Raw genomic sequence first — 15,304 nt, 5'->3', positions numbered from 1 at the left:
TGTATCATTAAAGACACTAGAATAGCTTTCACTCTCCCATTCTATTCCATGCATTATGGTTTTGTGATAAGTATGAGGCTGTAGAATAGCTTTGAAGACTCCCTATAAGGCCATGTCACTTGCACTTCTACTATCAGCTCTGTCTAAGTGGAGCTTTATTCAGTACTGGAGAGGGAAATGGTGCAATGGAAAGGAAGCATCAGGGGCTTTCACTGCACAAGTACATTTACTGCCATTGTTAGCCAAAGACCAGAAAGTTTAGTTGCATGTTTTCTCCGTTCACTCTTGCCTGGTGTCCAGCATTCACATTTACTGCTGTGAGACTGTGGTGTTTCTTCCCACAGTGCCAGCAAAACAATCTCAGGAATCAGACTATACTTCTAACTTTACATACTATGCACTTGATACTTTTAACTACTGAGCTGCTAATTATTCATTTAATTAGAAAACAAACTACTGCAATGTGCCATGAAAGAGATGTTGGAGGCCGTTGGCCATTTGGCCCACCACAGCTCCATGTTGCATGCGAGCTCCCGCAGTTCAGGCCACTCTGAAAGACAGTTACTTGAGTATGCTTTTAGCATGTGGAGGATAGACCCTGCCTCTTGTCAGACCTGACAGACAGGCTCAAAGTCTGATGAGATATTTTCCAGGAGCCTGAGTCTGTGGTGGCAGATCCAGTGCTATCCCAGCCTAGGGAGGGAGAGAGAGAGAGAGAGAGAAAGTATGATTATAGTACAGCGCTATTATGCAGGACAGAGGCAGAGTTAATCACTTATTCATTACCACAAATCTTACCACATTTCCAAGGAGCACTTTACAAGGTTGTTTATAAATGTATTTTTGAAATGGAACATTTAGCCTAGGTCCCTGATGGCGAACCTATGACACGCGTGTCAGCACTGACACGCGTAGCCATTTTCGATGGCACGCGGCGCTGCCGCAGTGTGGTCCGCCCTCCCTCCTCGCTCCCGGAAACTAACCTTAAAGCCTCCTTTCACGTCGCAGCAGCAGGGCAGGCCACGCCTTCCTTCCGTGTCCTGACCTCGCCTGACGTAACGTCCGCGAGGGCGGAGCACAGAAGGAAGGAGGAGAGGTCTGCCCTGCTGCTGCTTGCTGCGACGTGAAAGGAGGCTTTAAGGTTAGTTCCGGGCCCGGTAGCGGGTGGAGGGGGGGCCCGGTGACCTCGGGTGGGCAGCGATCTCGGGTAGGAGGGGCCCGGGGGCAGTCCTAGTAGCAGTGATTTTTCTTGAAGTGACACACCACCCGAGTTATGCTCGGTTTTTTGGTGAATTTTGACACACCAAGCTCAAAAGGTTGCCCATCACTGGCCTAGGTTTTTTTGGATAGCATAAGTATGTGGCTGGCAATCTGACACAGTATATCATTTGCCCACAGACTTAATTTCCTGCAATTTCTGGAATGGCAAAAATTCCACAGAAAATATTGAAAAATTTATACTAAAGCTTTGCAGGATGTTGGCAATATTCTTAAAATTAGCATTTTGTGCACACTCCCCTCCCCATACCTCATTTTTCATTTCCTCTCATGTTTCCCTTCTCTTCTCCTCAGTGTAAACCTTGATTTCTTCTGTCCTTTTTAATTTCTTGTTTAAGCTCTGCTTTAATGGTTGCAACTCTCCAGTAAGCTTCGCATATGCGACTTTCCTTGTGCTGTCAGAAGAGTTGGGCCAGTGTCCCCCTCTGTTCTGTTGGAGCTCTGTAGGAAGGGTTGGATGAGCATCTCCTGTGTTGTCATAGCTTGTTGGAAAGGGTAGAGTGAAGCCCTCCCCCAAATCATGTGTCAGCTCTCTCTTTGGGAATAATAGGTTGAGAAGCCCCCTCCCCCCCATTCAGACACAGATAAGAAGAGCTTCTTCGAACCACTTGTTGCATCTCCCATATATCACCCAGTAGTGCCTGGAAAAAGGGGACCCCTTAGCACTATTGAAGTTGCTGAAGCTGTGAAAGAGCATACATCGAAAATAAAAGAAATATAGGCTTCCAAGTTCAGAGCATAAGCAGCAGAGAAGGCAGGAAAGTAGGCTTTAGAGGAGGAAATGGAGCCTATAGAAATAGAGGTGTTGGTGGAGGCATACAAAGAGGAGTAAGAAGCTGATAATGGATCAAGAGGATGGCTTTGCAGTGGTGTTGCAAGAAATTAGAAAGGTGAAGTAGAGATTCTGCAGATGGTGCTTCCATAGGATCCTTCCAGACCGGTTCAGATTCTTCTACTAGCAGATGGAGACTGCGAAATTCTGAACAAACCTATAACTGTCCTGGGCAGTGATCAATCAGCCAGTATTTCTCAGTATCCAGCAGATGGTAAATGTGGTAAGCCTAGGCAGTCTGGGTTAGTTGGTTTGGCCCAGGGGTCTTTAAATTCCCAGGGGTTATGGCAGTCGGGCCCTCCTGTACCACAGTGGTCCATGGGCAGTGAGGAGGCAAGAAAGGGAGAAAGAGAATCTCCATAGCAGGCAGCATGTCATTGTCAGCATTATCTTATGCTGTGCAAGGTCCTAACCCCTGAAAGTTAGCCTAACTGAGGGTTCTTGGCCTATTCAGAGAATGTCAGCTAAAGACCGGTGCGTGGGAAAACAATTCAGTTATTTAAACCCAGATAGGGACAAAGAGAAAAACAGACAGACATACACACACACCTTTAGACACACATCCACACACCCCTTCTACCTGCAGCACTCTCACTGAGAGAAACATACACAGAATCAGACATCGGGCAGACCCTGAGACACACAGAAGCACTACTGTATTATCTTTCTGCCTAAGTGCCGTAAGCCTATCTATATAATAATTAGTAACTCTGCTTCCCTGGATGGCTGGGTTCGGGACAGCATGCTGACGTCAGCTCGTCTCCAGCGTTCCCTTCCTTCTCAGTGTCCCGCCCTCGCGGAAAGATGAAATTGTCAGAGGAGGGCGGGACACTGAGAGGGGAGGCAAGGGAAGGCTGGAGGCGCTGCGACCTGAGGTAAGATGAACGGCTTAAAGGCAGGGCAGCAGGAAGGACAGAGTCACTGGCCATGGATGGGAGGGCAGGGCAGAGGAGAATTGCTGGACATGGAGGTGAGGCCAGAATCACGGGACACGGAGGGGAGGACAGGGCAGAGGGGAGGGAAGTTTCGCTGGACATGGAAGGGAGGGCAGGGGAGAGAGGAGAGCCTTCCTGGGAAATGTATGTTGAGGGGTGTGAATGCTCTCTGGTGAGAGTTGGTTAAATGCCCCCCCCCCCCCCCCCAGTCAGAGCTCTCTGGGAAGGGTTGGTTGATGCCCCCTTTCCCTGTGCCATCAGAGCTCTCTTCAAAGGGTTGATTGAGCAACCCCCACCCTATTCTGTCAGAGCTGTCTGGGAATGGTCAAGTGTATGACATGCCCTATGGTGTGAAAGCTCCACCTGGTTCTGGTCTACCAGAATCTATGTAGCGGTCCCCCACCCCTCTCTTTTTTGCCTGACAACATCCTCCTGCATTTTTGGGTTTTTAGTTCTGTCAGAACTGGCCTCTTATGCTGTGGTGTCCTGAGCCTTCATTCTCAGCTACTTACATAAGTACATAAGTATTGCCATACTGGGAAAGACCAAAGGTCCATGAAGCCCAGCATCCTTTTTCCAACAGTGGCCAATCCAGGTCACAAATACCTGGCAATATCCCAAAAAAGTACAAAACATTTTATACTGCTTATCCCAGAAATAGTGGATTTTCCCCAAGTTCATTTAATAATGGTCTATGGACTTTTCCTTTAGGAAGCTGTCCAAACCTTTTTTAAACTCCGCTAAGCTAACCTCTTTTACCACATTCTCTGGCAATGAATTCCAGAGTTTAATTACACGTTGAGTGAAGAAAGATTTTCTCCATTTCATTTTAAATTTACTACATTGTAGCTTTATCGCATGCCCCCTAGTCCTAGTATTTTTGGAAAGCGTAAACAGACGCTTCACATCTACCCGTTCAACTCCACTCATTATTTTATAGACCTCTATCATATCTCCCCTCAGCCGCCTTTTCTCCAAGCTGAAGAGCCCTAGCCGCTTTAGCCTTTCCTCATAGGAAAGTTGTCCCATCCCCTTTATCATTTTCGTCACCCTTTTCTGCACCTTTTCTAATTCCACTATATCTGTTTTGAGATGCGGCGACCAGAATTGAACACAATATTCGAGGTGCGGTCGCACCATGGAGTGATACAAAGGCATTATAACATCCTCATTTTTGTTTTCCATTCCTTTCCTAATAAGCTCTAATAGTTCCTTCACCTCACTTTTTAACCATGCCGGCTGTCGTTTGGTCTTCCGTCCTCCTTTTTTAATACGCGGAATATATTTGGCCTGGGCTTCCAGGATGGTGTTTTTGAACAGCATCCACTCCTGATGTAAATTTTTGACCCTTGGTGTTTGTTCCACTATTTTTATATTCTCCCCCTCTGCCCAGAGGTCCAAAACCACAATTTCCTGTGGAACTTGGCTAATGTTAAAAGTGAGTGAGGGCCATTCCTTCTCCTCCTATCCAGGGTGTGTGAATGCTGCCTCTTCTACATCCTGGGAGGGTAGGAGGCATATGACTGGCCTGGGAATCAAATCCCCAAATCCTGCAAGGTAGTGTGCAGTACTATCCCACAGAGCACTGGGCCAGCCCATCTGGAATCATTTTTATCAACGAAACAACTAGCTACTGTAATGATGCATTAGGTTCCAGGGCATGGATCCAAAGATCCTGTCTTCATCCCCATCCTCTTACTTGTCCTGTATCTGTATTTCCTCTACACTCACCTCTATAATCTCCCTGTCACTCAACCCACATATGTTCTCTCCCTCTTAGTCACTGCCAGCTGCATAGCAGACAGTGCGGTTGATAACCAGAGAAAGGCTTCAGGCCACACTCTGCAGGTCTTCAGCTAGCTGCCCATTTTTCTCATGCCACAACTCTAGGGAGGGGAAATGGTAGCTGTAGTGGCTGAGATTTGGGGCTTTTTGAAGGAGATTTGGGGCACAGGTCCTCTAGGCTCCAGTGGCGTAGCCAAGGGTGGGCCCGAGTGGGCCCATGCCCACCCACTTTGGGTTCAGGCCCACCCAGTAGCAACACACCTATGATGCCCCACCAGCTGAAAACTCCCAACAATTGTTCCTCCTGCATACCCTGTAAATAGCAGATCTTCACCTGTAGCAAGCAGCGACTGATGCATACTGCTCGCACCGGCCCCACAGCCTTCCCTCTGATGTATTCCTGCCTATGTGGAAATAGGAAGTTGCATCAGTGGGAAGGCTGTGGGGCCAACATGAGCAGTGTGTATTAGTTGCTGCTCGCAGCCACCAAAAATTGGGTGTCTGGCTACGCCCCTGCTAGGCTCAATGCTAACACCACCTTTTTTTTTTTTACTTAAATTACATAACAAATAGGGAATCTTCCATTTGTAGAATATTAAAGAGATGACAATGAATAAAGATTAATGTAGAGCCAGTGACATGGGGATAGTGGCACACTCCAGATACCTGCAGTACCTTCTCTCACCATCAGTGCAGGATTTCTGCCAGCTTTTCCTGATAGTATTGGAAGTTCTCTTGAATGTCCTCCCAAGGAGTGAAGGTCTGCCCCTCCTCCGGTTCCACAAAATTCTTCCATACGAATTCAAAATCCTGTGGCCGCATTATGTTGATCTTGCAGCCAGCTGTCTTCATGCGTTGCAGTGCAGTCTGGATCTCAGGCTCCTCCCACATAAAGATACGAGCCACCAGCAGTGCCAGCTTCAGGTTCTTGTTCTTGCGCAGCACCTCCACAATGCGATCTGCACACGCCACACATGGACTAGATGACATATACCATGTGATCTGGTACTTCATGCTGGACGTGCAAGTGGGCAGAAAATTGTTGAAGAAGGCATCCTCTGCATGGGCAGAAGCATGTTCATCTTCTAGGTATCCACGAAAGGTGCTTGACTCCTTCCCCTGCATCTCTACTATAAAGCATAGAAATGTTTTGTTCCTCCCTGAGCTATACTCCACATTCTTGAACTGGAAGTTGAAGAAGAAGGATGGCAGTCGGTCCCTATAGAGAGAGAGAGAGAGAAGGATGAAGAGTTTATTGAAATAGAACTTACAAGTGAGTCTAGAAACAAAGATTATCACTCATTCCATTTACCTACTGAACAAGCAACAGAATTGGGAACTTCCCTTATACAAGCATCCATTCCTAGAGGTGATAAGCTTTGTGGGCCTGTACCCATTGTGAGGAATATGAGGGTGAGAGGGAGAATGAAGGCACATGGAGGAATGAGGAGGCTCGAGAGGGAGGGAGACTAGGTAGAGAAAGGAAGGAGTCTCCCCCTGGGGGATTGGAGAAAAGGAAAAGACTACAATTCCCAGCAGCCCCTGAGTAGGTCCCATGGTAGAAACAGGGACGTCCATCCCCAACAGCTCCCAGAGGAGGTCAGGAGAAGGGCAAGAGAAGGGTGTTGGAAAAACCTGTCCCAGAGAGCCAGGATGAGGGAAGGAGTTCTGGACCTGCCCAATCAAGCAAATGGAGAACAGCTGAGCAATGGTTGTGGGGAGGAACCTATGGACTGGCAGGGAGAAGAACTTGAGCAAGGGGAGCCGATGGAGATTGCTGCTCTGACTAAACTGGAAGGAACGGAGGTGAAACAGGAGAGGGCTGCTCGGGAGGAGAGCCTGGTAGAAGGAGGGAAAAGGTGGCTATCCCACGAGGGGAGCTGAGAGAACAGGTTTACCACGGAAGGGTCATGTGGGTGGTGGTCAGGGTATAATGCTAGCCTGGTTGGGGAGGGACCCTTGCCACTCTCCCTAGGTTGATTTCTTTTGAAAGGGAGAGAGGAGGAGTGGTGGTTTTGGGCATAACTGCTATACATGAACTGCTGGGAGTTTGAACCCTTTCTGAACTGTATTTGAAGAATTGTTTTGCCTAACTACTGATATGAACTGCTAGGGAGGGTTTGAACCCTTTCTGGAGCTACCGTGTTTGGAGATTTACTTTGCATACCTGCTATTCATGAACTGCTGGGAGTCTGAGCCCTTTTTGAGCTACTTTGAAGAATTGCTTTGCATAACTGCTTTATATGAACTGCTGAGATTTTGGAACCTTTGGGGGGTGGGGGTTATGTTGTTTTGAATACTATGCTGTTGAACTGCTATGCTTCTTGAGAAATGCTGTGGTGGGAACTATCTTTGGAGGAGCAGTTGACACAAAGGGATTACAATAAAGTATAATGATCTGACCTTGTGGATTGCCATGTGCTCTTTAGCAGTGGATTACAGCACACAGCTCAGCTAAAGGGCCGAGGGACTCAAGTGTCTCCCGGTGCAGAAGACTTTTCCAAGAGTCTCCCGGTGATGGAGACCTTACACCATACCTTGAGCCACTGTGTAGCCCTTTGTCCATCCCCTAGCCATCTGGTCCTGAAGTGTATGTACTCTGTGCTCATTCCTTGAGCCATTAATTTTGAGAGGTGAAGGACTCCATTCCTGGACTTCTCCAGTCCTAGAGGTAGCAGACTCTGTATCCCTGCATCCATCCAGTATTAGAGGTAACATACTGTACATTCTTGTACCCATCATCTGAGCTATGCAATCCAAGAGATGACAGACTTTATATCCTTGAACCAATTAGCCCCAGAGATGTCAGGTTATGTATACTGTTAAGCCTGAGCCATCCATTTCCCTATAGAAAGGGGTACAATGTGATATACTGTGATTTGGGTGTTTTGGGAGTAATGTTTCCCAAATGGGTTAACTTTGTGCATATCTTGACATAATTAAATCTCCTAGGCCCCAGAGCATGTTGGAGATGATCTTTCTCTCTCAGATTCATTGCTAATTCTCACCTCTCAATGTATTGTTCTAAAGAGCACTGCCTCCTGGAGTTCATAAGGTGTAAAATAAAATGCACAGATAAGCGATATCTTGACATGATTGGAAATTTCTTTTTAAAGCCAGTGAAGATAATGCAGTGTATACTGAGGGGGATATAGGGCAGATAGGACAGTAGGGTATAGTCTGAGGTAGGGACCATAGATTGTGATATATCATGGACGAGAGAGTGGGAGTATGTATATGTGTGGAGGAAGTTTAGAAGGACAGAACCAGACCATACTGTTCTAGTTGATAATTCAGCATCTCACAGGGCAATAAGCAAAGGTCAGACGTCTTAATGAGTAAAGGAAATGATTGGAAACTGACCTAGGATTAAGAGGCAGCTTGAAAGCCTTATAAGGAGTCTGATAAGAACATAAAAGTAACCAAACAAACAGACAAAGTAAACACTGGGCCTTCAGGAATGAGAAAAATGCAATCCTTTATTTATGATGAATACCCGACACGGGCCGTGTTTCGGCGTACAGACGCCTGCATCAGGGGTCAAAAAGCTCTTCTAGGTCAGCTAATTAGCTAGTAGATAAAGATGATAAACAATCAGGTTATATTCCCCGATGTTTGAACAGCTCATAAATAGAACGCCTTCAGCCGCATAAACCGCAAAAAAGCTTTTTTGCGGTTTATGCGGCTGAAGGCGTTCTATTTATACCCGTGTCGGGTATTCATCATAAATAAAGGATTGCATTTTTCTCATTCCTGAAGGCCCAGTGTTTACTTTGTTTGTTTGGTTGCTTTTGTATGCTGTTTTCCCTCTTTTTTGTGACTGTATACAAGAACATAAAAGTAGACATACTGGGTCAGCCCAATGGTTCATCTAGCCCAGTATCCTGTTTTCCAAGCAGTGGCCATGCCAGGTCACAAGTACCTAGCAGAAACCAAATTAGCTGTAACATTCCATGCTACCGATCCTGGGGCAAGCAGTTGCTTCCCCATGTCTGTCTCAATAATAGACTATGGATTTTTCCTCCAGGAATTTGTCCAAACCTTTTTTAAACCGCTGTTACCACATCCTCCAGCAAAGAATTCCAGAACTTAACTATTCGTTGAGTGGAAAAATATTTCCTCCTATTTGTTTTAAAAGTGTTTCCATGTAACTTCCTCGAGTGTCGCCTAGTCTTTGTACTTTTGGAACGAGTAAAAAGATTTACTTCTACTCGTTCTACACCACTCAGGATTTTGTAGACCTCAATCTTGTCTCCCCTCATCTGTCTCTTTCCCAAGCTGAAGAGCCCTAACCTCTTTAGCCGTTCTATCCCCTTTATCATTTTGGTCATCTTCTTTGAATCTTTTATAATTCCGCTATATCTTGTTTGCTGTAATGCCTTGTTGAGCAATACAAAGGCATTACAGCATTTTCGGTCTTATTTACCATCCCTTTCCTAATAATTTCTATCACCCTGTTTGCTTTTTTTGGCCACCACCACACACTGAGCAGAAGATTTCAGCATATTATCTACAACAACACCTAGAACTTTTTCTTGAGTGCTGACCCCCAAAGTGGACCCTAGCATCAGGTAACTATGATTCGGATTATTCTTTCCAACGTTCATCACCTTGCATTTGTCCACATTAAATTTCATCTGCCATTTGGATGCCCACTCTACCAATTTCCTAAGGTCTTCTTGCAATATTTCACAATCCGCACGTGTTTTAACAACCTTGAATAGTTTTGTATCATCTGCAAATTTGATCACCTCACTTGCCATTCTGATTTCCTTATCATTTATAAATATGTTAAACAGCACCAGTCCCAATACAGATCCCTGTGGCACTCCACTGTTCACCTTCCTGCATTGAGACAAATGACCATTTAACCCTACCCTCTGTTTTCTGTCCAATAACCAATTCCTAATGCACACCAGAACCTTCTATCCCATGACTCTTTCTCAGGAGTCTCTCATGAGGAGCTTTATCAAAAGCTTTCTGAAAATCAACCGGCTCACCTTTATCCACATGTTTATTCATACCTTGAAAGAAATGCAGCAAACTGGTGAGGCAATTGGTGACAGTAAAGACATGAGGTAGAAGGCATACAGTTCAAACTCCTCTTATTGTCTTACAAGTGCATTCACTCTGCAGCTCCTCAAAACCTCTCCTCTCCCTACACTCCTCCCCAGGAACTCCATTCATTGGGTAAATCTCTCTTATCTGTACTCTTCTACTCCACTGCCAACTCCAGACTTTGTTCCTTTTATCTTACTGCACCATATGTCTGGAATAGACTTCCTGAGCCACTATGTCAAGCTCCATCTCTGGCCATCTTCAAATCTAGGATAAAAGCCACCTTTTTGATGCTGCTTTTAACTCCTAACCCCTATTCACTCGTACAGTACCCATAATCTGTTATATCATTCCCACCTTAGTAATTCCCTTATCCCTTATTTATCCTGTTTGTATGGCCTGATTAGATGGTAAGCTGTTTCGAGCAGGGACTGTCTCTTCATGTTCAAGTGTACAGCGCTGCATACGTCTAGTAGCACTATAGAAATGATAAGTAGAAGTAGTAGTAATTTTGGATTAAGTATGAGTTCATGTATGTTCAGCTATCCTGGAAGATAGCAAGTAAGGAAGAAAAAATCCTATTTATAGATGAGTAATATCCGACAAGGAATTTAGCTGGGGGTTCATGCATAGCACACTGGATGAGCCCATTGGTCTTTTTTTCCCGCCATCCTCTACTGTTACTCTGATCATACAGAGCTCTATTCAGTCTGTCCGATCAGCTGTGAGGGGAAGGTGGTAAGAGAACTGCAAGAGCTCATGATCCCATCATATAGATTATTGCTTGTGGACTCTCTATATCTACATAGCTAGATTTTCAGGATTACCACAACAAATATGCATGAGAGAGATTTGCATACACTGGAAACAGTGCACGCATATTCATTGTGATAATCCTGAAGACCCAACTGGTCAAGCATGTCTCCAGGGCAGAATTCAGAAGCACTGATGTAGATGGTAAGAACGTGTATTTGTGGCTTGTTAGCATGGACAGCTGAGAAAGCCGTTTGAGAAAAATAAAAATGTAAATCAATGGATATTAAATATCTGACGATATCTCAGAACAAAAAGTAGACCTTGGAAAAACATCAACAGAGAAGGCTGTAATAGTCAAGGTATGGGCTAGCTGCTGCTGTCTGAACTCTTGAAGGTACTGCTGCTCTCAGAGAGAAGACTTAGATTTTCTAAGTTTGCAGGGGACAGAATCAGGAAAACGAGTGGGTTTTGTACTCGATCTGCCCCTTCTGGCAGGGATATCCTGGCAAGCAGGAGGTTGTTCATCTTGGAGCTCTCTCCCCCCCAACTCCCATCCCAGGTTGAAGATCAGGATTCTGGGCTTAGTGGAGCTGCACCCAGTTCAAAAGTTGATAAGAGAGTCATGTAGTGATCCTAATGGAGTTACAGAATAAGTTATAGAGAGAATTTAACCCAGGCTTTCCCATCCCTCACCTGTGAATAATTAGAGGTGAGAACAGAAAATCTGCCCCTGAGAGCCCACAATTTGGGTAATCCCTGCTGGCCTATCTGAGGTCCACTAGAATCTGATAAAAATCAGCAAATAATTGAGCGTCTAGTACAATGGCAAGTTTGATCATGGGACATTGTCTCCTGAGTACAGTAAAATGGAACTTCTCAGGATTAATACTTATAAATCCAAGTTCCGTATAAGTTTAAATATTGAACTCTTCTCTCCTGCTCCTTCCACTTGATTTTCCTAGAGGTTTCATCAGCATTGCAAGTGTTCGGTGACTCTCCGGGTTACCAAATGCTCTCCTGATGTTACTATCTGCAACTTGTGCCCGTGTCTCAGAGCAAGATTGTGTGTTATTAATTAGCAGAGTACAATGTAACTCCTCCTCCTCTCCCCCTCCCCACCACTAAAGTGGAACTGGTTTATTCCTTAAGGTCCTGTCTCTTTTGATATTCATTAGTTAATGAAATAAAATGAACAGACCTAAATGGATCTTTCGTCAGTACACTTGAATGGAACAGGTTTTCTTTTGGCTAATGATGAATCAATACGATTCTTCTGCACCTGTTGCAAAGAAGAATTATTCATCTTACCCGGTCACAATTTCAAAGGGAGGTAACTCCACAATCTCCTTCTTTTCCTCAGACTCCTCAGACTCTTCTGTCTGGTTCTCAGGACTTTCTTCATCCTCGGGAGGCTTAGACTGATCCTGTGTCTCTGCCATGCTGCAGGCGAGCGTCTGAGGCGGTGGAGGAGGAGGTGATAGTGACAGAGCGTGAGTGGTGTGCTGGGACCTGCACTGCAGCCACTACACTTTGGATGGGTTTGCTCGTTGAAGCTGTAGGCTGGAACTAAATATGGAATAAAATGCTGAGGGCCTGGAATGAAGCCCAGATACTGACACTGAGTGACCTCAGAACCTGCAGATACAATGCCCCTTTCTCTCCGTCCCTTAAAGCACTAGGGCTAGGAGTAGTGACAAGTGTTGACAGAAATAATTTTGGAAGCAGCTGTAAATGTCTTATTTGTCTGGTCATGGTGTAGAAAGCTGGCAGAGTTACAGCAGGTATCCAACACAGCAGCTTTGCCAAAACCCATTAATTCTGACCTTGAGGGTCCCATCTTTCTAAGTTCCATTTATACATTTGGGGGAGGGGGATGGAGAGGAAAGGGAGCTTTTGTTCTAAATGTGAAAGCCAGAACTGGAATAAACAATGAAAAATGAAGACCTAACTGCCCAGCATATTCCACCTCAGAATCATTCCCAAAATGTTTTTCTTGGATGCTAGCCCCCTAATTCTAGAAAGATATGCACCCAAATTAGCAACTAATGTGCAAATTTGCAAGCAGGGCCACCGAGAATGGAGAGGGGGGTGCAAAATTCCTCAGACCTGGCCTCCAAGGGGGGACATGGTGCCAGCAAACGTTTTCCTGCCTGCCTGCCTGCCTGCTTCAGGGTCTGTGTCTCTCCTGCTCCTATGTGCCAGGACCCGGATATTGTAGTAATGCCATAACCCGGGTGACCCAGGTTATCGTGTTAATGCAATCATCCGGGTCCCAGCACACAGGAGTAGGAGACGATAGACCGAGGGAAGAGCAATCAGATACAGGAAGGTAAGGGGGTGGGTGAGGGTGGCGGCCCAAGTGTGTGTGTGTGGGGGGGGGAGGGGGGGGAGGGGCAGGCAGCAGTACTGCCCCCGGCCCAGCTGTATGTCTCGGTGGCAAGTTATAGAATAAGGTCAGTTGCACGTGTAACTTAATTTAATAAGAGGCTATAATTGGCCTTAAGTTGTGCAAATTGGCACCAGTTAGCAGTTAACATGTGTAACTGCCTTTAGCTGGTATTTGATAAGTTGTGTGCTCTAGTACATAAGTAATGCCACACTGGGAAAAGACCAAGGGTCCATCGAGCCCAGCATCCCATCCACGACAGCGGCAAATCCAGGCCAAGGGCACCTGGCAAGCTTCCCAAACGTATAAACATTCTGTACATGTTATTCCTGGAATTGTGGATTTTTCCCAAGTCCATTTAGTAGCAGTTTATGGACTTGTCCTTTAGGAAACCGTCTAACCCCTTTTTAAACTCTGCCAAGCTAACCGCCTTCACCACGTTCTCCGGCAACGAATTCCAGAGTTTAATTACGCTTTGGGTGAAGAAAAACTTTCTCCGATTTGTTTTAAATTTATTACACTGTAGTTTCATCGCATGCCCCCTAGTCCTAGTATTTTTGGAAAGCGTGAACAGACGCTTCACATCCACCTGTTCCACTCCACTCATTATTTTATATACCATTCCTGAGTGTTCAATTTCAAAGGGGAGGGGTGGGTTGAGCAGTTTGCACACAGGTTCTACAATTCTAGCATTTACACAGCAGCCATTGAGCTAGTATAAGTTCTCATTCCTAAAGTTAGATGTGTAAATGTGAGCTTACTTTAGTATTCTAGAACGGGAGTTGCAAGCACAACTTGCACATAGCACACATTAGGCCGCTGCCTAACTTTAGGCGATCTATAGAGAATGACCCCCTTTGTTCTCAGGAATCCGATCTTGTCCCTTTCTGTGGCATTTTCTATGCCTATTACCTGAGCCCCTTTCTCAGGCATTGTGACCCCCACAATTACCCCAGGGAAGTTATGCACTTACATTTGCACCTGCTCTTTGCATGCACTAATTTTATGGGTGAATTTACATACGTCTGTGTTTATTTTCAAAATTCTGCACCTCTTGCTCCATTCTAGTACAATTACACACATTCAGGCTGCATGTGAATAACTTTATGCACACATAATGGTTAGGGCAGTGGGTGGAGAACCAGGGAAGTCTGGTTCAAAATCCCACTGTGGCTGTGACCTTGGGCAAATCATTTAACCCTCTTGTCTCAGGTAAGTCCTTTAGGGACAAGGAAATACCTACAGCACCTGAATGTAATATGCCTTGCTTGACCTGCAACTAAAAAAAGTTGTGAGCCAAGCTCAAATAAATAAAAGCCTACTTCTTTACATGGCCTTTAAAAATGTCCTTTCTTGTGTTACTGTTATTCTCTGAAATGAGATACAAAAAAAGAAACCAACAGGCACTAGAGATTGGTGCTTTTTGAGAGAGATACTGATGATAAATATGCACTTTTCAAGATCAAGACTGACTGCCTGAGAATGGGGCAGCTTTGCAAGGAAAGCATACCAACCCAGCTGCTTTCAATGAATTTTATTTTTGATAGACTAACACATGCTACTCCCTTTCTGTGATTTTGATAGTGGCGCTGGATTTTTACATAATCTATCTCATTTTAAAAATGTTGTTTAATTTATACTTACAAAACTATTGTTAGATCCATTGCTGTACAGCCTCCACAATATCCCCAGTGGTGGTGAACCCAGAAAACAGAAGTCCTGACCCAGGAATTAAAGCAGATAAGGCCTTCTGGCTACAGACGACATTGCCAGAGACCACCAGGCTGGCCTGCCTGCTAGCTTTCTAATCACATGTATAGCTGGTTTCCTGATTATACAATATAAACCTGTCCGGCTTTGGGGGTATACCCTGGGCTATGCTACAGTAACATTCTGATTACACAGTACACACCTGCCTTTGTTTGCGGGTACAGCCTTTGGTTGGTCTTCGCTGGCTTTAGGGAAGAGTAGCCTAATGGTAAATGTGGTGGGCTGAGAACTAGAGGAACTGAGATCCATTGTGGCCCTGGATAAATCACTTAACCCTCCATTGCCCCAGGTACAAAACACTTAGACTGTGAGCCCATTAGGGTACTTTCTCTAAGACTCTATATATAATGTGTAGCCTGCCTTGGTTGTACTACTGAAAGCTATAGGTCTCAGATGGATGACCCATGTTAACACTATACACAGCTACATAGGTACAGGACACACCCTTGGGCCTTACCATGTTGAATCTCTCTTACACTATAATATCCATTAGGATTTGAGGGT

At 45.2% G+C, this 15,304-nt stretch overlaps 2 protein-coding genes across 4 annotated transcripts in view; one reads left to right on the top strand and one right to left on the bottom strand.

The window, feature by feature from the left end:
- The window catches only part of OARD1 (O-acyl-ADP-ribose deacylase 1), a 35,809-nt gene extending 22,844 nt beyond the window's left edge, over nucleotides 1-12,965 (top strand). The window contains exon 7 of the transcript XR_003943971.1: nucleotides 12,955-12,965. The gene's annotated coding sequence lies outside the window, so the exon portion shown is untranslated. The remainder of the gene's footprint in view (nucleotides 1-12,954) is intronic.
- APOBEC2 (apolipoprotein B mRNA editing enzyme catalytic subunit 2) lies at nucleotides 141-12,191 on the bottom strand. 3 transcript variants are annotated; one of them, XM_030220726.1, is made up of 3 exons: nucleotides 11,953-12,191; nucleotides 5,497-6,049; nucleotides 141-693 (listed from the first exon to the last, which is right to left on the bottom strand). In XM_030220726.1, the coding sequence occupies exons 1-2, from the start codon at nucleotides 12,081-12,083 to the stop codon at nucleotides 5,518-5,520; spliced, it is 663 nt and encodes a 220-aa protein (XP_030076586.1). In that variant the 5' UTR covers nucleotides 12,084-12,191; the 3' UTR covers nucleotides 141-693; nucleotides 5,497-5,517. The 3 variants fall into 3 exon arrangements, with proteins under 3 accessions (XP_030076586.1, XP_030076584.1, XP_030076585.1); XM_030220724.1 differs by having other exon boundaries at nucleotides 5,506-6,049; XM_030220725.1 differs by having other exon boundaries at nucleotides 5,516-6,049.
- Nucleotides 12,966-15,304: the final 2,339 nt, after the last annotated feature.

Source organism: Microcaecilia unicolor, chromosome 12 (assembly GCF_901765095.1).
Source record: "Microcaecilia unicolor chromosome 12, aMicUni1.1, whole genome shotgun sequence".
Lineage (NCBI taxonomy): Eukaryota > Metazoa > Chordata > Amphibia > Gymnophiona > Siphonopidae > Microcaecilia > Microcaecilia unicolor.
This window is presented reverse-complemented; position numbering and strand designations above follow the sequence as displayed.